The sequence below is a fragment of the Lathamus discolor genome, chromosome 2 (assembly GCF_037157495.1).
Source record: "Lathamus discolor isolate bLatDis1 chromosome 2, bLatDis1.hap1, whole genome shotgun sequence".
Lineage (NCBI taxonomy): Eukaryota > Metazoa > Chordata > Aves > Psittaciformes > Psittacidae > Lathamus > Lathamus discolor.
Window position 1 is genome coordinate 22,266,149 of NC_088885.1, and position 22,395 is coordinate 22,288,543.

Consider the following 22,395-nt stretch of genomic DNA (forward strand, 5'->3'; position numbering starts at 1 on the left):
AGTAGAAAACCTGCTTCTACAAAGGCACACAAAAGAGTGAGATCATGATCCCTTCCATGTATGTATAATCATCAGAAATTATGTTAGAAGTTTATCTGGATATAGGATTAAATAATTTAATAAGCTTTTTGTTAGTTTTGGTCTTTAGGTAACTGTACTTCTGTGTTGCTTACCTGGGTCCACGTCCTTACAGGAAGCTCTGTAATTTCTACTGTGTTCCTGTCCACCACAAATATTTCACCACTGACTACATACTGGTTTTGACCAAGTTCCTGAATGGTTCCTTTGAAGTTTTTGTAGTTTGGAAGCTGAAATTGCAAAACGTAAGAAAGTTGTAATTATAATAAAACATGGGGAAAAATATTTGTTTACCATACACCTACCACTTCATATTGCACTAATCCATCAACCAGCCTCTCATGATGGGAAAATCTTAAGTCATAGGAAAAATACTACAGAAAAAACAGAATGCACACATGCAAGTGACAGGAAAAAGTACCTCAACACCTTAACGTCTACAGAGGAGACAGATAATTAAGAAGATGAAGCTGAACCCAGTGACACGGTGGGTTGTAGGTTTGGGGGGCTTTTTTTGATTTGTTTTTTTTTGGTTGTTTTTGTTTGACTCTGTTTTGGTTTGTTGGTTTTTTTTCCCCAAAGAAAACTGCAAGTGCAGGTAAGGCATGACAGAAAGCAGATTAACACCCCAGTCTCACAGTGACTTTACAGAAGTGGTGCTACCTCCCCTAACCATTTTTTCATTCTATGATTCTATGAGTCATCCTTGTGCTGTCTGACAAAGATAGTGGAACCCATCCAGTTTAAAAGTAACCAGCGGTGAAGAATGTTTTTTATCTGAATTGATTCCTTTATCCAGCTTACCATGCAACCACAAACACATACCAGCATACAGAAAGGAGCTAGACGGAGGCAGAATTGCCTCTTTCAACCAAGTGAAGCTTCAATTAACTGTGAGACTACAGAGAAGGCCTAGGAGTCCTAAAGGAAGGGCATGGATTGCATTAATTAAATTATAAGTCATCATTCCCAAGAATTTGCAAAAGGAAATTTACTATGTCAGGAAAATTGATACTGCACACTAAGTGACCTGTGATGTAAGTAGAGATGTTTCTGCTTCTATAACCTAGTAAACACAGCAAAGTAGCAACATCCGTCAACTGTGAAGTAAAGGTAACATTATCTGTATTTCATCTGTTGGTTACAGATATTCTGGGTTCACCCAGGTATTCTTCTTGGCCAAATTTTTTTCACACCACTTCTGAGACTTCTTATAAAATTTTAAATAAAGGAGTAGAAGCTAAATTCAGTTCAGAAGCTGCTGATTTTCTTGAAGTGTGACAATGTATCTTCTCCTGTGCTTACTGATATATAAAAGAGTACAATTCAGACAAGACAGAGGAAATGCTAAGCTCAGCTGAAATAGTAGTACCTTCAAAAAGGAAAGAGTGGTACAACTGTTACTCTATGTTATAACTACCCTGTAAGACTTGCAACTGTGAAAGCTTACAGTCAGCAGACTAGAGAAAAAAAATCCTTGCAAAAATACAAATTGCAATGTTTTTGCTTCAAGGTGAATTTCCCCAGCCTCATCCCAACAGTGAAGTAAAGCTCCTACGCAAAATGACTGAGACAATGCAACCCAGATGTTCCAATAAGCACGCATTTCTAGCGTGATATAAATTCATTTTGTAAGTACAAAATAAGATTAATTTAGCAAACACATAAAATACTAGCAAATGCTATTATTTTTACCATTGGGTGGGGATCTAAGCCATCCAGCATTCGTCTGACATTGTTTACAATCTCTCTGGTATCATAGTTTGGAAGTTTGCACGCCCATCCAGTACCAATTCCTTCAGCTCCGTTTACTAAAACCATTGGAATGATGGGAATATACCACTCAGGCTCTACGCGTTGGTTGTCATCATAAAGGAATTTAAGCAAGTTGTCATCCACTGATGGAAAAAGCAGCCTTGCTAAAGGGCTTTAAAAAAATAAAAGAAATAAAAAAAAAATAAATCTATTTATCTGGAGTCCAGTAAGTACATAAATAAATGCAAGTAAAGAACATAACAGTCCATGGGTCCAGATATTATCTACTTGTAGATTTTTATCATGTCTTCCTTTCTCTTTGACATTCTGAAACTGAAAATACAGTGAACATACCTCCTGAGAAAAGGAAGTTTTTCCCCAATGGAAGAGCATTTTCATAACCAATGATGTTTGTTTCCTTCACAGTAACACATGCACATGATACACTAGTACCTGATGACATTTAACATCTACAAAATAGCTTTCTTTGAGGCATTCAGAACACACGGTTCAGTGTGACATTAGGCCACCCAGTATTAAAGCAACACAACATCCAAGCAGTTGCATAAATTTGTTGCTTAATTGTAGGACTAGAAGTTTCTGAAAATACTACATCACTTTTACAGGTGACTCCTTTTGCTTATCTAGAACATTGTCCTGGGAGAATACAATTTCTAGCACTTCATACAAAAAGGAAAATGTACAAAACTAGGTTGCTGCAGAAAGCACATTTATGAGAAAGGGATTAAAACCTTAGGTATTGGTATAAAGCTTACAATTAGAGGAAAAGAAGAAACTACAAGGAATTTTAGACAAAATACCACACTGAAATTGGGAAGTAAAAGAAGCAACATAACGCAAGTTACAGCATATCATAAGTTAAGGAACACATTTTAACACTCTGCATGCTAAGGCACACTGAAAAACAACAGGGTTCTTGGTGACAGCCAGCATGGCTTCACTAAGGTAAAATCCTCCCTGACCGATTTGGTGGCCTTCTATGATGGGGCTACAGAACTGATGGACAGGGGTAGAGCAGTTGATGTCACCTATCTGGACTTGTGCAAAGCGTTTGACACTGTCCCACATGACATCCTTGTCTCTAAATTGGAGAGACATCAATTTGATAGGTGGACCACTTGGTGGATAAAGAACTGGCTGGATGGCAGCACACAAAGAATTGGCTCAATGTCCAGCTGGAGACCAGTAATGAGTGGTGTCCCCTCAGGGACCGGTGTTGGGACCGGTCTTGTTTAACATCTTCATTGCTGACATGGACAGTGGGATTGAGCGCGCCCTCAGCAAGTTTGCCAATGACACCAAGCTATGTGGTTCGGTTGATACACTGGAGGGAAGGAAAGCCATCCAGAGGGACCTTGACATGCTTGTGAGGTGGGCTGATGCCAACCTTATGAAGTTCAACCATGACAAGTGCAAGGTCCTACACCTGAAGCAATCCCAGGCACAGCTACAGGTTGCCCCACAGAGAAGGACTTGGGGGTGGTGGCTGATGAGAAACTGAACATGAGCCGGCAGTGTGTGCTTGCAGACCAGAAACAAACCATATTCTGGGCTGCATCAAAAGGAGCGTGACCAGCAGGTTGAAAGAGGTGATCCTGCCCCTCTACTCTGCTCCCCTGAGACCTCACCTGGAGTATTGTGTGCAGTTCTGGGGTCCTCAACATAAAAAGGACATGGAACTGTTGGAACAAGTCCAGAGGAGGGCCATGAGGATGATCAGGGGACTGGAGCACCTCCCGTATGAAGACAGGCTGAGGAAGTTGGGGCTGCTCAGCCTGGAGAAGAGAAGGCTGCGTGGGGTCCTAATAGCAGCCTTCCAGTATCTGAAGGGGGCCTATAGGGATGCTGGGGAGGGACTCTTTGTCAGGGACTGTAGTGGCAGGACAAGGGGTAACGGGTTAAAACTTAAACAGGGGAAGCTTAGATTGGGTATAAGGAAGTAATTCTTTACTGTAAGGGTCGTGAGGCACTGGAATGGGTTGTGCAGGAAGGCTGTGAATGCTCCATCCCTGGCAGTGTTCAAGGCCAGGTAGGACAGAGCCTTGGGTGACATGGTTTAGTGTGAGGTGTCCCTGCCCATGGCAGGGGGGTGGAACTAGATGATCTTAACGTCCTTTCCAACCCTAACTATTCTATGATTCTATGATTCTATGCATACCAAATGCATTTCAAGGTACTAGCTGTGAAAAAAATCATCATTATTAAATTATGTCTTCCTTATTAATTATGTATGTGTATTTCAACTGAATATAAAGAAATTCATCCTAAAGGAAAAGAATCCATCTCAACTTTCAACTCTATGCTGAGTTGCAGGACTTATCACCAGGTAGCAATACACTTTCTATTACGAAATTGATTTCACACCACCTAGAGAAACTGAAAGCTACTTCTGCAAGAAGTCAGAATTTCAGATCAGCAACTAATCTGAGTGATTCGCATTTTCAGACTTCAGCCTTGTGATATGAAGTTTAATTCCTTAAAAGATACAATTCCCACAGCACTTCTAATGCATGGGGGGAAAAAAATATTGATGTGCAAAACCACATTTATAGATTATGTAAAGCAGAATTTGAGCTTACATCAAATATTCCAATCCTCCCACATTCCTCTCAGACAAAAAAACCTGTAGTGTTGTGAAAGGATTAGTTCCATAACAAGGCTTTTTAAAAGCATGTGTTTAGCTTCATATTTGTTTTTACCTTAACATGGTGAAAATATAGCGAGGGCTAGCAGCATCCTTTCCACCATGAAGCCTGGTACCAAACTGACCAATAGGTTGTAGCAGATTAACATTGTTACTTCCAACAAAGTTCTGAGCCAAGTTGACAATAGTCATCATTAATGCTTGCTGCAAGAAAAAAAAACAAACCAAAAAACTATTCATAGTAAGAAATGTAAGAAGAAATAGTCTTTCTTCATCAGCCAACAAAATATATTTTTAATGCCACAAAATTGTGTGTCTAACCTGAATTCAATTTCAGAAAAGTAATTTCACTGAGAAAGGAATGTTGAATTCTAATTACAAGATCTGCTGGCAAAATATAATGCTTCCTCTTCTACAGCCACATTGCCTCCCTGATTTAAATGTCCTTACATCCTACGCTTATGAAAACCCCTGGGCTTCCCCATTTTTTCTAAAGCACTTCCCTGGAGGAGTGAAAGGGGCACAAACTGACTGCACTTATTACTGCACAAACCACTACTAATTGCTTTTAATGGGAGAGCAGAAGGGATAGAGAGAGACTTAATATGGCAACTCTTGCTAACATTTCAGATAAACAAAACCAGAGGTAGAAATAATCTTTGTTCCAGGCCTTCAAAGAACACAACCTCTTCTTCTTACCTTAAAAGGCTGTATTTCTCATTTAAGACAAACACTGTTCATGTGTATATATATATATATATGTGTGTGTTTATATATATATATATATATTTGATGAGATTCGATATATATATTCGATGAGAAAATGAACATGAGCCAGCTTCAGCGTGCGCTCGCAGCCCAGAAAGCCAACCCTATCCTGGGCTGCATCAAAAGGAGTGTGACCAGCAGGTCGAAGGAGGTGATCCTGCCCCTCTACTCTGCTCCCCGAGACCTCACCTGGAGTACTGTCTGCAGCTCTAGTGTCCACAACATAAAAAGGACATGGAACTGTTGGATCAAGTCCAGAGGAGGGCCACGAGGATGATCAGGGGACTGGAGCACCTCCCGTATGAAGATAGGCTGAGAAAGTTGGGGCTGTTCAGCCTGGAGAAGAGAAGGCTGCGTGGAGACCTCATAGCAGCCTTCCAGTATCTGAAGGGGGCCTATAGGGATGCTGCGGAGGGGATCTTCATCATACTTCGTACATCATATATACTTCCTACATCATATATACTTCCTACATCATATATACTTCCTACATCATACATACTTCCTATGATTTGAGAATCCAGAAGTTACCTAGGTAATTGGGTATCTGTTATTACACCACAACTCACAAAGACACAAAAGAATAATGAAAGCGTATTTTGGAACTGCACACTCTGTGGTTCATTTTAAATCTGTGATTAGTAGACTTGTTGTCAATATGTTTGCAACTGCAGTACAACAAACATTTACCTAATATTTGATATAGGCTGAAAATCCTCATAACTCTACCATCCTTCATACTCACCTCCCCATGGTGGTAAGCTGACATTTCAGCAACAGAACCAGCCAGCTGAGCAACCTTTACTTCACGTTTATCATTTCTCTTAAAGCAAGTGAACAAAACTTTGCGTTGCCCTGGTTTTAAACCTATTAAGAAAAATATCCCATTTCAACACATACACAAGCATTTGCATTTAAATAATGAGGGGTTTTTTTGCCTTATTTTAATTTCTAATATCTCAAAATAAGCCTAACCTTTAAATGGAAATAAATCAATACTATAGTATTAACAGAAGATAACAGATTCATATCTGTTCTTTTAAAATAATAAAAAAGATCTTACCAAATGGAAAAAGTTACCAGAAAAGTGGAAATGTTACCTTTTCAATCGTTACCATGCAGTATATAATACATCATTCTAACAACCAACAACTTTATTCTAAATGTACATCTTCCACAAGACTTGCTTCTTCCCAGTCTACTAAGCAAAATCTTTTTCCTAAGAATATTAACACAAATTCAGCTCACGTGTATTTCACTCTCTCAACTACTGTCTAAAATTCAACAAAAAGATGCATTATTTGTCTCCCTTTTAGATCTGTTAAGGTTTTAAGACAGAAACCAGTCTCTTTGATCTTCTGATTTGCTTTTATTGCTGAGGCACACTTGAAGTACAGCATCTGTGTTGAAGATATTGTGTCTTTTCTTCTGCATGCTATCTAAAACTCATAACCAGTTCTAGATCATGCTTATTTATCTGTTCAGTTTATTCTTAATTCTCATACATTCCTGAAATGCACTAAAATATTGTTACATTTTATCATTATTAACCTAGGTTAAATATAAGAGCAAAAGTTGGAAGTCATCAAACCTGGTAACTCCAATCTCCATTTTATTTAAGTATGTAACATCAAATTTTCTTTACAATGAGCCTGCATTATGTTTTCCTACCAAAAATATACTTAATTTTACAGACCTGGAGAATTTCCTTTAAACAGGAATACCTGCATACCTAACCCAGCTTCGTTCTGCAGCAGAGCTGGAGATCTATCGTGCCAGGAAGCTACTACCCCTACCTTGCACTTGTGAACTATTCCACTATCTAAACATAAAAAGCTCTTGCTGCAAAAAAAAAATTTGTTATAGGTCTGTAGCGTCAAGAAGGCTGACCACCTCCGCTATAAAAACGTACTGGAAAGTGGAGAAAATGCACTTAAATGTGCCTTTTCTTAATTCCCTATGAAACCTCAAGGCCTTTTTTCTGTATCTGGTAAGCATACGCATACTGATAATAACATAGGGAGGAACTGCTCATGCTGTCTGCAGAGTTTTACAAATGAAGCTGCTTCTTCTAATGATGATGTTACTGCAAGGGGAGACTTAGCAAACCTGACTGACAGAACCCTGGCGAGATTACAGGTCAGTAACCACTAAAACACTGCCTGTGGTATAGAACTGAAGGGAGAAAACATTTGCATCTTCATCTGCACTCAGCTGATGACTTGAATTTTAATTATTATAAGCAGTTAGACTTGCTTTCACTGATGGCTTGACTAGAAACAAAGCACTTGTAGTATGGTCTAGGGAATAGGTCTGATTAAGTAAAAAGGCTGCAAAGCAACAGCTTAAACTTCCTCACAGAAGAAATATGGATATTCTTTAGCATATAAATGATAACAAACAAAAATATATTTGCTACTGGAATGTATTGACTTCCAATACAAATAAAAGGTTTGAGAAAAATGAAGAGGAATATTCCAACACATAATAATGAATTATCAGCTTACCATCAACAAGGGAAGGGATAGATCTCTCGTTGTCAGAATTTGAGAAAAGGATCAACTCCTTGTTAATAAAATCATTGTAAGTCAAATGTTTTGTTGCTGTACCATATAAAAATTGCTGGAAAAAACAACATACATTAGTCAGTCAATAAAAAGCCTACATTACATTTAAATCTCACCTACCAGATTTATTACTATCATTTAGAACTCACCTCAGGAAGGCCATGTAGCCGACGCTGCCGCCTGTCCTCCATGAAGTTTGTTAACCACTCTTTTCGATCATCAATCTTCTTCTTACTGAAGGCCTGAAAAGATTGCAGGTACACTAAAGTATCATCACATACATGTTTGTGTAAATGGATGTTACTTTAGCCAGAATTTTAAGTGCACTGCACTAGGTGGTCAAGTATTCAATAATACTGATTTGGACAAGGCAATCCATATAACTGATGTTTATGTACGACCAGCAGTACAAGCACATGACCTTTCAGACATGGTTGCACAAGGCTTTTGAACCAACATATCTCTTACTGATCATAATTTATATTACTTTCCAGAAATCTGCACACATTTAGACAAATCTTATCATTCTTACTCCTCTCTTCGTTTCAGAGTTGTCCTTTGATACACAAGTTTAAAGGTGTTGGGATCTTTTCCCACATAATTTTAAGGTTGAACTATAACCTGCTGTCATCATGAAAATTAACTGAAGGTACTGGAAAAAATACCCCACTCCTCTTGTCCTCTTAATGCCCCATTTGCTCTGTCACAATAGAATACCAATAATTTGTAGCTGTTTGAGGGGCTGGCCCTCGTCCTCCTAAGAGAGTTGACAACTCAACAAAACTGATGCTGCATGAAAAGCCTAAACCAGAGTTTAAACCAGGTGACTGAGGGCCTTCATCTTCCTGATGATAAGGTGTCACTTTAAAGCAACAACTTACCACTACAAAAGGACACAGCAATGTGTCCCCTCCAGTGAGTGGGATTACACCTATCAGCAAAGAAAATGTGGATAGGAGTATACCTGAAGTTTCTGTTAACAGCTTCAGTACTAGTCAGTAGATGCTCCTAGCTTCATCCCAAATTGACAGACTATAATTTTGGACAACAGTGAGGATCAGCCATAACAGGTTATATGGCCTCATATATCAGCCTGTATATGGAGGTCTATCTGCAGAAATAGAGCCCAGAATTTTAATCGGGGAGTTTAGGGTCTCTCCATCAATTGGTTTAGTGTATATGCAAATATACAGACTCCTTTTCTATCTAGGTGAGCACGCTTCTCTGGGATATGAAACCACATACACAGATTATACTTGAGTGCATCTTGGACAGAAGTAAAATGAGTGGTATAGATAACTTCTGACATATCAGGCTGGTTTTCTTCAACAGAACAGATACCTACTATATCTTTCCATTAGTAAAGGCACACCATTGTAAAATGGACCCACAAAACAAGAAAAAGTTGTTATGTAAGGAAAAAATTGTTTTTACTAAGATGGGTATTTTCCTGTTTTTATTTTTATTCCCCTACCCATTTTTGTGCCTAATATCACCTACAATTAAAATTGCAAAATAAAGTAGGTAAAAGATGAAACATTTCTTGCAAAAAGTTTTGTTCCAGACATTCCAGTCTTTATCCTTCCAAAAGCTATCTTTGAAACATGAGTATGTGCCCGCATACAACTATCTAAAAGATTTCACATTCACATATGTAGAACACAAGCATGAATACACATAATACACACTATATCTTCAGTGAATGAATAATATTTGCCTGATCTTATTTGCTCAGAAACAAAGCACAGATCCCTAAGCAAATGCAAAACATCGTTTGTTTGGACTACTGCCTTACTCAGAATACTTCTTTGCATGTTCTGTCTTTAAAAGCAAGTCTGAATGTAATGTTTCTTGACATCCACACCACATAAAATTGATCAAAGCTGATAAGGAGAAGGTAGCGCTGATTTTGTAGCATGGATAAAGTTCTTATTCCAACATTTAAAATTGTTTCCAAAAGCTTAATTCTCTTCCAAAAGTATTTTTTTGAGTTACTCAAAATACCTAAACCCCCCTGTTAGGAATTCTTCACATGCCACTTTCAGAAACAATGGAAACTAAAGCATATCATATAGAAGCACTTTTATAAGATCATACCAGTGTAATGGCAGCATCATCTTCAGGACCAGCATATCGAAATAAGATCCGATGTCTTTCCATGTCAGCAAAATATTCTTTTGCTTCTTTAGCAGTGCTGGTACCCAAACCTGTACATTAAAATGAAATAGTTACTCCATATTAAAAATTCAAGTTTTATCATTTTATCCCTTTTAATTTACTGGGAATATTAGAAAATCATTACAGAAGATACTACCATGAAAACAGCTATAAATAAAACTCCATAGCACCATTTATTATGTACTTTTAGATCCATGAGGTTCACTTATTTGTTTTTAAACAAACCTTTGTAGTATTTTATCTTCCATGCTTTATGATTCTCCATATGCTTTTTCCACTCATCAAATTCAGGAATACTATAGAATGAAAGTTCCTGCTTATTTTTGCTTGCCTTTAAAAAACAAAAGCAAACAAAAAAACCAATAAATGTTTCTGTTGCACTGTAAGTAATACGTAAAATCTTATTAACAGAGCCCCTACCTTTACGATAGGAGTGATGAATTCCTCAAGAAAACCATGTTTCAACAGTGATGGCCAATTGTGATGAATAAAATTGATCAACAAGCCTTTTATGTGAGATCCATCCTGATCCTGAATCAGAACACAAAAATGTTAGGCAACCTTATGAAAAACCACCAAAAAATCGTTATTTACTGGCCTGGATACCTCAAAACAATGTCTGTTTACAAAAAAACCAAACATATAGGGGAACAGTTAGTTTTAATTTGGATTCTAAGCTGGACTTGGGTATGGAACAGCCACCTGTGAATGGCACTATCCCTGAGCTAGTAAGCTCTTCCAAACCAAGTGCACCACTGCATTTCAAAGGTGTTTTTCCTAAAACATGTTTTGTCTGAGAGATTAACAGCTCTCCTAGCCACCATGGAGCTAAACCTTTGCGGAAGAAAGCCAATCTCACTGGTGTTAAGATGCTTGATAGTTCAACCTGTCTGGGAAAAACAACAAAGCTTCTCAAATATCCAAAGCATAGGATTCCTACACTGCTAAAATCTGAACAGACGCACTCTTCATGAGATTGTCCAAAAGTAATTGCCTGCATTCTTGTCTTCTACCTGACTTTCTAGCATTATTACCTCATCTACTGTTCCCTTTTGTCCTTATTTTCAACACTTTTTTTTTAGTTATCAAAAGCATTCTTGTTTATGCATGTTATTATTACTTTGGTATCTACCATGCAGCTAAATTCAGTTGTTCATTTGGAGTAAATGAAACAATATTTAAATTATTCCCTTAAAGAAACCTCCTACATTAGGGATTTCCTCTGAATACATCTTTGTCATAACACAAGAAACAGGTTATAATGCACACAAATGTAACCTAACAAATTGCAGCCAAATGCATTTTAAGAAGCTCTGTATGCTAAAACCTGTGAATTTCAGACTAACCTGATCTGTCATGATCATAATTTTTCCATATCTCAAACTTTTCAGAGATTCTGGATCTTCATAGCTTTTCTTGTATTGTAGTCCAACTATTTTGATGATGTTGTTGATTTCTGCATTTTCCATAATCTGTGTAAAAAAGTTATCTTTGCACTCAGCATAAAACACAAATTCAGAAACATTCAAGTCCTTTTCAAGTGGGCTGTGCAGCTACTTTTTCAACACACCCCTACCTAAACCTCATAACCTTTTCAGCCCCAGCTCCCTTGCAGACTTCACATCTCCCCCTTCATGCAAGTTCTCAAGACTACACCACTCTCTTCCTCTTCAGCCAGAGTTCTTTGGGACAGAAAGGCAGTGAGAAGAGTGCATGTTACAGAAAGTCATCTCTCAAAGCTGCCTCCTCTTTCCACTCTTTCTATGGGCAGCTGCAGCACTACTAATGCACAAATTATGGATGGCAGCAGAACTAATGCAATGAGGTAGTGCTGCCTGCTACTGCCTTACATTGTGACCCAATGAAATCACATGGCAATGGAGAGAATGTAAAATTCTAGGGTTCTCTTAATATTCATGTAAAATGTTATTATGGGTCGTAACAGAATTTCCTTGCATTTGTGAAGTGAACTTTATCATCCTAGTGCTGCACTACTACACTTAGTATTTCCAGCCTTTAAAGTAGATGGTAACTTATAAAATCCCAGCCACAAAATTGTCATTAAAAATAAATGTTAAAATACAAAGACACAACCCTGGAAAACAAAAAATAAACAGGAGACGTCCATTTGTTAGCTGAAAGGAGATGACAAAACTACTTACCTGTTTGTGAGAAGCTTCTCGAACATTGAGAATTTTACCCCTGAGTGGGAATACTCCATATCTGTCTCTACCAATAACACCTAAGCCAGAGACAGCTAAAGATTTGGCAGAGTCTCCTTCTGTTAATATTAATGTGCAGTCCAAGGAATGTTTGCCACCTGCAGATCAGGAAGAAGGAGAAGCAAGGCAAAAAAAATCCAGAAGGCGTAACTTTTAAACTAAAATAATAGAAATACAATTGAATCAGTCGTGAATACTCTTCCTACTCTATGTCAGGTAACTCAAAGAGGCTGAATTTCTGTTTTTAGGGATGGCCCTCCATACCACTAAACTTACACAACAAGAATGAGTATACACTATGGATAGCTATGGACAAGGAACAAAACAGACAAAATGAGATGCAATGGTGACACATCCTATACGATGGTTCCCACACATCTGCACAGAAAAAGATCAATCCCATCGGTATATTACCATCTCATTTTTCTAACTGCAAATTTCTTACACACATACATTATGCATGTCTGAGTTATATAAACTGAATTATTTTCCACTCTGCATATCCCCTTTCCTCACAGTATATTTTCAGAAGTAACAAATTACATTTTTGCAGGTTTCCTTTTTTACTGTCCATTAGCTGAAGCCAGGCAACTGTAAGATAAACTTGACAGAAAAGCTCAAAAGATCAGAACTTTTGCACCTATTACACATTCTCAGAAATTTCTTGAACAGAAGAAACAAATCTTCACTAATAGTGTAATTTTGATTCTATAAGGCACACTGCATTTCAGTGCCTGTGTGTCCAGTATGCTCAAAACGTATGAAATACGCGCTCTGTTTATTGCAACTGCAATAGTTGAATTCAGGTTACAAATATTAAGCGGGTTCAAAAAAGCAACCCACCCTTTTTCAAAGGTGCAAATGCTCATTAAGCAGTTTTGCTATTTTATCAAGGCCAAGTGGTAGGAAAGACTGCAAAAACCTTGAGTCTCATCTCCTGTTTAAAAGACAGTTTTGAATATATTAGCATTTAAAATAGGTGCTTTGATTTGCCTTTACCTGGTAGGTGAAAACAACCCCAAACTTCCTACTACATAGAATTTACATTTAACATTTTGGTCATCTGAATCAGATGTACAGCTTAATATAATCTAAATTAGGCAGCTATTCACAATATATCAAAAAGTGTTAATAGCTACCATGCTATCAGCAAGGTGGAATCTAAATACCAAGAAAAATACTAGTCTGCTGTTTTGGAATATGAGAGCAATTTTTTTTCCCTAGATGAATGCCAGAAGACACATCTGAATATCATCCAGGTGCACTCTAATTGCTAATGACTGCATCCATTCCAGAAGAATTTCATGGAAACACACTGTGCCAGGTATTTTCCTGAATACAGTTCTAAAGAACTCAGAGAAAAACTAAATGAACTAGCAGGCTTCAAAGAATGCTTCACCAGATTTAGTAATCTAGCTGCTCCCTTACAATCCTATATTCCTATTTTTGGTTCTTGATTTTTCCTTTCATTTCTACATCTTCTACTCCAACAAGCCATAGAACTATGTATACTTCAGCAAGATCTCAAGAAAGCAAGAATGACCAGGTATAGGACTCATTCTTCTTAGTGGAGGAAGAAATCTACAGCAATTACCTCACTGCACAGATTCATCTCTCTCCTATTCCTAAGTATTAACCAATATAGATTCAAAAATCAGTGGTACCTGGCACCAAATAAACCTGTGGATCCTGCAGCTCAGGTACAAATTCACTCTTCAAGTAAAAATAAATCTAAAAAGCACAGGAAGAATTAAAGCCAGAGGGGTCTGTGGCCAGACACTGTTCTCTCCCAGCTGCACTGGAATGCTTCAAGTCCAACAAGTACTGCGCACCTGCTATATGAAACCAAAGCCAAACCTGTTCCCTCACCTGATTTGGAGCGCTTATGAAGGTGTAATTCCTGGGATCCTTACTAACAATTATTGATCCTGAAACACAACATCAGACTACTGTATTTTGCTGCTAGATTACAGATAACCTCTGTGCAACATGTATGAATGTCCTGAAACAATTTCCCTGAAAGGGTATCTTCATGCATCAGTTAAACCTTTTCTCCAGCTTATGGGGAGGTCTGAAATTCTTTTGAAAAGACTATTTATGACTGTGTAACTCTTCATGATATGCTTAGTCACATACACATCCATAGCAAACATTCATAAAGCGGAGCTGAATACTTTGGACCTAGGAGTTATCATCACCTCACACACAGAGAAGAGCACACACAGTCCTTACTTCACCTAACCCTCAAAATGTCCAATCCTCTTTATTAAGATCCCAAAGACAGAAAGATTGATAGTTCTAGTGTTTTGTCTGTGTCATCATTAAGGAATTTCCATGGCACCAGGATTTCCTTTTCCCCTTATATTAAGAAACATGGAGCTTTCAATCAGATAAAGTCACTAACTAGAGCTCATTGAGTCAAGTTCTCAAGAGCAGAACAACCAACATGCACTCAGCCACACTGAAGGAGTCACTCTTCTGTATCATCTTCTGCCTTCCCTTTTTCAATGAAAGCAGCTTTTTATTGACGCCAGACTTCCTGATTACATTATTAGCTTAGCTCTTGTGCAAAAAGAGCAAAAAATTCCTACTGATTTTCAAGAGCAAACAGATGGATCCATATGGTACCTTCAGTCTTTAAAAAGAAAGGACTAAAGAACTTTTTAGTAAATGTATTACTTGTGATCCTTCAATTTAAAGCATCTTTGCCAGTATATATTACATTCAGAAAGTCAGGCCAAGTGTGACTATGACAACACACGTTGTATTCAGAAACTGAATGCCTCTGCTCTCCAAATGTGCAATGCCTTCAGTGTGCGAAATATATTATGTTCCAGATCCTCAGTAAACCAGTATTTGGGTAAGCCTCCTTGGGAGAAGCAGAATTCCTGCTTCCCATGTAGCAACAACTAGGCAGCAAAGAAACACCAGCCGATGCCTATTCCTATGCATACTAGGAGGCAAACCAGTAGAGAATGCCAGTTTGCCCTCTATTCCCAGACAGGAACCTAATGGCAGTTAAAATCTTATGAAAGAAGTCTCTTGAACTATTCACTCAAGTCTGCACACTATATGATCTACTTCCTATAAAGATTCTGATCTTTTTATATTAGAAAGGTCAAGAAGACTAGTCACATCCAAAACAGGACATTGGTAACACTACTTAGCTGGAAACCACAATTAAAAAATACATGCTCTTTCAATATGGAATTATACTGGCACTTTTGTTTACCGTTATTAATGCATGGAGAAGATAGCATTCCTAATATCAGACTCTAACTCATGTTTTAATTCTAGCTCTAGAGAGTTTAGAAAACTAGAAAAATCCTTATTTAAAAATTTAGATAAGGATGAAAAATAAAATCGGGTTTAAAACTATGATGTCTGTAAAAAATCTATGAAACATTAAAGATATCAAAAAAAAAGTGCTCTTACCAGCATCATTAGCATCATCCAGTTTCGGAATGCCCTTGATTTTACTGTGTTTCACGGAGGAACATTTTTTGTTCAGCTGAGTTTGTGCCTTAAATTTGACCCAATTCAAAATGCTCTCTATGATACCACAGTTGGAGGCCTATAAGTAATAGATCAGAATTGTGCATGAGAAAAATAAACCTTCACACAGCAGATTCTTATATTTCAATGTTGTCACTGCTCTCAAACTACCCCTCAAAGCCCTCTAAATTTTAGAAACTGTGACATTCATAAAGTTCAGGAATTAGCACATCTTACTTTTTAGCATTTTATGCACACAAAACCAAAATACAACACTCACACAGCTTATTTTCCAACCCTTGTATAATTAGGAAGGAGTAAAAGATGACTGAGACCTAAGAAGAGGTTGTCTATGTTGCGTGATTGATGTACCAAGACATTTTAGGAACTAAGCATATGCTTCCTGGACTTTGACAGCAAAAATGGGGTATTTATGACCATTTAAAGTTTCTTTGGAAAGGACTGAAAATGGTTGAAAGACAATCAAAAGCATATAAGAGTAAGGCTCTACAACAACCACTTGAGAAATTGATAACACTGATAAAATTGATAATTTTAACAAACGCATCTGCAGCAAAAATATCATGTAAAATAAGAATATTATGTAAATAAGAAAATTCTAAACCAAAACTGCTTTAGGTCTGGTTTCACATCAAAAGAAAATACAGGTGGAGCAAAATACTGCAAGCTTTGGATTTTCATTATCCCCCATAATACAGCACCCATTGATTAGAGATTCTGCTGCACTCTTAACACCCACTGATAGAAAAAAAATACATAACAAATTCTGAAGAATTAATACAAGATTGTGTTGTTTTTTTTTTTTTTTCCTTCCAAGTTCTGTAAGAATGCCACCAAGAACATGTAATTAGAAGAATAAAACACTATATAGTAAATTGAGTTTTGATGCCAAGTGTAGCATTTGTGGTTCCGTTCTCCTTACTACTGGAGTTCCATTTATGCTACTGGCTAACAGAATTCTACTTTTCCTTTCTTGCATAAAAATGCAGTAGAGGAAAACCTCTACCATGTATTTCTGCTAATACATTAGAGTAGCAATTCTTAGCCCATCTACAGCCAAAATTTCTAAACTTGCTGCCTGACAATAACAATCACTTTGAACACTACAGCCACACTTTTGCATTTCCTTGAATACTGGAAGAATAAATATGACATGTTCCCTACCTTTCTTTTAACTTCAACTAAAGAGAGTAAGACTGATCTCAAAGAGTAAGGTGGAAGTATTCTGAACTTCAGAAAAATATTTTAACACAAAAAACTCATTAAGGCCTATGTTTAGGTCTTACAAGTCAAATGCATTTCACCAACATAAATATTAGAATCCCCCAACAAATAAGCTGATCAGGTGAAGCTCACTTTTAAATCCAGGCCAGCAGCCAAAGCACAGTCATTGCTTCCATTAATTAAGGTCAGAGAGTGAATAGCAGTTCCTCCATCCCATTTTCATAGTATGCTAATGTAACTAGAATGCCATAACGCACTAATTAATCTCCTGCCACATAAGGTACAAAAACCTGATCCAGTATGTCAATTCCTGCTTCACAGAAAAAAAGAAATATACTTACTGCTTTAAAAAATTTCTCAGATAGCTGGCACTTGGACCCAAAACTTTTAGGCTGCAACGTCATGTTTTCCTTTGTCTGGGAATCAAATGATGGGTTTTCAATCAAGCAATTAACAAAAACCCATATATGATTCTTCACCTGTTGAAAACATAGAAACCCATTTATTCAGTAAAATTACCACATTTATCTTTTAAAATATTTTTATATAAAAGTTACTTGCCTGAAATGGTTTCACGGAAACTCCAGCTTTATTCTTCTTTTTCACCACTTCTATCAGCTTGCCCACAACCTGATCCACCACGTAATCAACATGCCTACCACCCTTGATGAGGAAAGAGAAAAAAACACAAAACAAAAGGGGTTGGGGGAACAAAATTTAATTTCCTAATACCTTTTACCTGTATTAACAAGGAACCTGTAATCACAATTAAATTTGTTAAGTCATGCAAGTTCAGCTGCAGCATAAGAAAAAAAACCCTACCAACTTTAAAGTTTCACTTTCATGTCATTCAGTCTTCATACAAGTGAGGATGACAGATGTTACAAGGAACAGAATAAGCAGGAGACCTTTCATTCACTATACAGTGGTTGACTTGGTAGACTTCAAACACAGATGCTTACAGCTTGTAACAAGATAGAAAATCTTACAGAATGTGGCTGTTCTGAAAATTACTCTGTAGCACCGGGATGGTACCTGCAACACCACATGGCTGTTAAAAGCCATGTTCTTAACAGGTACATAAATACCCTTGGACTGAAAACATCACCCATTCTTTCATCAAATTAAACTCACCCATTTGGTCTAAAAAAAAAAAAAAAAAAAAAAAATTCAAGAATTCACCCTCAGATATATAGCACCCATGCCTATCCCTTTCCAAAAGCTATCTCACCTTTTCTTAGCTGTATTTACAGAACTCTCTAAATATATGCAATTACCACTCTCTGTTAGCTTACACAAGAGCAATTTGTGCCTTACATCTAACCCAAAACCAAACAGCCAACATCAAGATTCAGAAAACTCTGAAAGAACAGAGCAAGGTAACCTTGAGGAGGTGAGTAGTTCTCCTTAAAACTCACTTAAAACCTGCTTCGAATTCAGACCTGATGTGGCAGCAAGAGCTACATATAGAGCATGCAGTTAACCACAAGATGGCAAAACCCCTTAGAATACCACAGGGCAGTAACTTGTAGCTGCATAATCACCACTTTGCTTGTTGCAAACAAAAGCAGGCAGCTGGACTCCCTTACAGTTAATGCCCAAATGCAGAAGAAAGGACATAAAAAAAAAAAGGCTTAAAGCAATTTCTTGCTCCATCACAGTGCAAAATAAATCTAAAAAAAGAGAAAGGATTTTCTTCCTCCATTGCACTGTAACAGCCAAAAGTGAAACATTCACAGTGCCTGTCACATTTATTCTCTCTACCTTACAGTAAAGGATAACAAGTGGTTATCATTGCTTATGGCCTTTCCAACTAGGTATTTCAAGCAGAGCCATTATTGCAAGAAAACTTTTAGTGGAGGCAATGTATCCAGCACCTCCTGAGGAAGAAATACTTATTTATGTACTTAAACTTTGGAAGTAATAAGTTAGAAAAGTTACCTGTTTGAAGCAATATTTAACTCATGCTTTGAAGGGGAATGATTATTTTCCATGTTTAAATAGTGGTTTTACTATTGATGAAATTCAGCCTAAATAGGGAAGTACTAAGCATTTGAACACCTTCAGGAGGTGCCCCAAAGCTATGATCTTCTCTAGCTACAACTCTCCTTGGACTTAAACTTTAAACCAGCTTAAAGGAAAACAAACAAAAAGCAAACAAAACAAAACAAAACCCCAAAACCAACCAACCTGCTAGAAGACAAGTAAATTTGAGATTAAATTGCTTACAAAATAAAAGCATTTCACACAAGCTTTGTGTAAAAGAAAAAAAAAAAAGTCTACTATAGATCTAACTCCATCCTAACAATGACTACTGATTAACATGTGTCAAAGGAACCTACTAATTAAGGGGTATATTCTAAGTGCAGAAGTAATCTGAATCAGAACCAAACTAAACAGCACAGAACTAAAACAGCACAAACTTGCATGGTAGATGAAACAGTCCAGATTAGGAAGAACAACTAATATTTTAAGGTCTGTATCCTGTAGTCTTTAATTCCATAGACCAATGACTACTGAAATTGCCTAAACCAATGGTGATAAGTATGTTTAAATATTTACAAGTCCCAGATGACAAAACTTCCCTTACAGGTAAAATAGTTGACTTTCTTTGGAAAGATGTCAAAAATATGACTGGTTGTAAAAAGCCCTGGATATCTGAAAACTGTTTACATTTCTAATTATTCAAATGCCTTCCTTTATTTTTATAGACAAAAAGGTATCAATAACAATAAAATGTTTAATTCTAGTGGCTGCTATAGAAGGTTTGACTAAAATCTAATGACTAAGATCATTCTTGTAGCAAAGAATGGAGTGATGCAGGCACATCCTATAAAATTAAAACATACCTAATTCAACACTTATTTTACACAGAAGATCATCTTTGCTTATTATCAAGCAGTGCCTTACAAAAATATGGACTAAATAATGGCTCCTCTTCAGACCAATTTGCAATACGACAGGCAAAATAAAGAAAACACATCTACAGAGACATTCAACATTAGGGAACAAACAAACAAACAAAAAAAAATAATATCTCCTTTAAAGCTATTTTAAAAACAGAACTGAGAGGAAAAAAAAAAAGCTTTTGTTGGGTATAAGGAAGTATAGGATGGATAAGAAATAATAAAAGGAAAATAACAAAACCAAGAAACAACAGCAGCCAAAAAGACAGAGGAAAAGACAGAACAAACAACAAACATGTAAACCTCAAAAACTAGGATTCTATGTTTTAAGGGAAATTATGCATTTCAGTAGGCTGAAGATGTAAAGTGATTGAATTGACAGGAGATAGAAGCTGTATTCTCAACTTCATGTAGAAAGTAGACTTACAAAAAAAATAATAGAGGTGGTAAAAAACTGGCTTAAGATGGTAAATATTATTAGTCATAACCAAAGCACTTGCACTTCAAAGAAATCATCCGTGGTTTCTATTAGTCTCTAGAGTCACCTGCTAAACAGCAACACAAACTACTGGGTTTTTTTTTGAAACACCACACATAAGTATTTTTTCATGGTATTTCTTTGAAGGAAAAAAAAAACCACACACCCCCCCAAAATTAAAACACGGTTTTTATTCATGTGTCATATGGATGACAGAGTTTCAACACAGGGAGAGTTCAAGTGCAAGTTGAAACATTGACATCCTGCATCTTGCTACTTTAAAGAAAAATAAATCCAATTTGAAACTGCAAAGAAAAGCTACTACAGGAAAATATGAAATTACGTGTTTCAAAAACATTCCACGTTGAAATGGCAATTTTAAAATGCATTACTTTACTCATCACATTACTGAAAACTTATGGAAATATCTCAGTACATATTTGTATTTACAACTTTAGTGGCTTTTTTTTTTGGTACAATTTTAGCACTCCAAATATTTTGCTAAAACTAACATCTGACATAGCAAAAAATAGCTACTTACCAGTAATTCTTCTTCTTAGAAGATAATAGTTATTACAACAGTTCCCCATTCCTGTGTCCATTCTTAGTGTGTAGCAACGAGTGAGGGATGTTCAGAGCTCAAAGTTGGTAACTTTTCAACCATCTCACCAGTAGGTGGCACATTTACCCACTATAGAAGCATAACAGCCTATAACTGCCCCAACTGTCAGTACATTTTAGTTCGAGACTGAAAAAGGACCCTCTAAATCTAGAGAGCTGTCAGTGATTATTATGACTACTGCATTATGAAAAAGAACAATAAAACTGCATAACCTTCTTTTCCCAGAAAGTAACCATTATGACTGAATCCCAGTCTGACAAACTTCAGGATGCAGACATCTAATGGAACAGTAACAACTAAAATCTTTGAAATGAAGCTTAGACTGGCTCCTGTATCCATTCTATTCATATCATGAATAGCCAACAGCCTCAATTAATTGTGAAGTAAGCCATATTTCAATTCTATGGCCAGATAAACGGTTCATATGAGCAGACAAATTCAGAAGTCAATTATAAGCTTGAAGTTTTTATTTAATTATACAAATCAAATCCTATTTTCTTTTGCATTTTTTTATTATATTTTTTTCTTAGCATAAATCTGAAAATGTCAAGCTGTAGAATTTCTTGCTGAACTCCAACAAATTTTACCAGGTTGGTATGTTCCCTCCACCCAAGTCTACAATCTGACACTGCATCTGTATTAGTTAAGCATTTCTGTTAAATGATTGATAGTATTACAGTTAGCAGTGCAACCATATTAAAAAATATCATTAGATTACGTTAATAACTGAAGTTTCTACTATAATTTCTACTACAGCTACTATTTGAAAATCAGAACTTGAGAAGACCATGTGTAATCAGTTTATATACAAGTCTCTATAAAGGTTATCTACACAAATGTAATAGCTACAAACACTCATTCAAATGGCATCTCAGAGTCAGAAGTCAAAATCTGTGGTGGTCTAGTGTAGCAAAATTGTGAATAAACGGGGACTTGACCAAGGTAACAAATTTATAGGAACAAAAGAAGGAAGCTGTGCCTCAACATACTGCCTGATCTTCTACACACCTCTCAAAAAAAAAAAAAAAATTAAAAAAAAATAAATCCCACATTGACCTAAAAAAATTTGTCTGGAATTTTAAGCAAGTTAAAAAAAAAAAGGTGGAAGGGAAGTTACGACTGGGTGAAATTTATCCAGAAACAGAAATGAAAAGCTTTCAGCAAACAGTGATAAATAACCAAAAGACAGCTGAAATGAGCTCCTCACCTGTTAGCAGATAAGGGGACAGGCAGTTGACGCAGTTAGTTACTAGCCATTATGTCTCAGCAGTGGGTAGTTGCACATCAATTGCTGGTGAGGTGGTTCACCGGCCCGAACATTCCACATCGTCACACACATAAGGCATGGATCGGAAGAGTGGGAAAAACTAGAAATTACAACACTTACCTTTGAAGAATACACAGTACTTTTTCTAT

General features: G+C 36.8%; 1 protein-coding gene across 2 annotated transcripts in view; it reads right to left on the reverse strand.

The window, feature by feature from the left end:
* The window catches only part of TOP2B (DNA topoisomerase II beta), a 62,510-nt gene that overhangs the window by 13,296 nt on the left and 26,819 nt on the right, over nucleotides 1–22,395 (reverse strand). For both annotated transcript variants that reach the window (XM_065666110.1, XM_065666109.1), the window contains exons 9-22: nucleotides 17,535–17,636; nucleotides 17,315–17,452; nucleotides 15,669–15,807; nucleotides 12,174–12,331; nucleotides 11,358–11,483; nucleotides 10,432–10,542; nucleotides 10,237–10,342; nucleotides 9,931–10,040; nucleotides 7,983–8,075; nucleotides 7,774–7,888; nucleotides 6,012–6,133; nucleotides 4,554–4,702; nucleotides 1,774–2,005; nucleotides 174–308 (exon numbers count right to left, since the gene is read on the reverse strand). In XM_065666110.1, coding sequence (XP_065522182.1) covers nucleotides 174–308; nucleotides 1,774–2,005; nucleotides 4,554–4,702; nucleotides 6,012–6,133; nucleotides 7,774–7,888; nucleotides 7,983–8,075; nucleotides 9,931–10,040; nucleotides 10,237–10,342; nucleotides 10,432–10,542; nucleotides 11,358–11,483; nucleotides 12,174–12,331; nucleotides 15,669–15,807; nucleotides 17,315–17,452; nucleotides 17,535–17,636 — 1,836 coding nt within the window. The remainder of the gene's footprint in view (nucleotides 1–173; nucleotides 309–1,773; nucleotides 2,006–4,553; nucleotides 4,703–6,011; nucleotides 6,134–7,773; nucleotides 7,889–7,982; nucleotides 8,076–9,930; nucleotides 10,041–10,236; nucleotides 10,343–10,431; nucleotides 10,543–11,357; nucleotides 11,484–12,173; nucleotides 12,332–15,668; nucleotides 15,808–17,314; nucleotides 17,453–17,534; nucleotides 17,637–22,395) is intronic.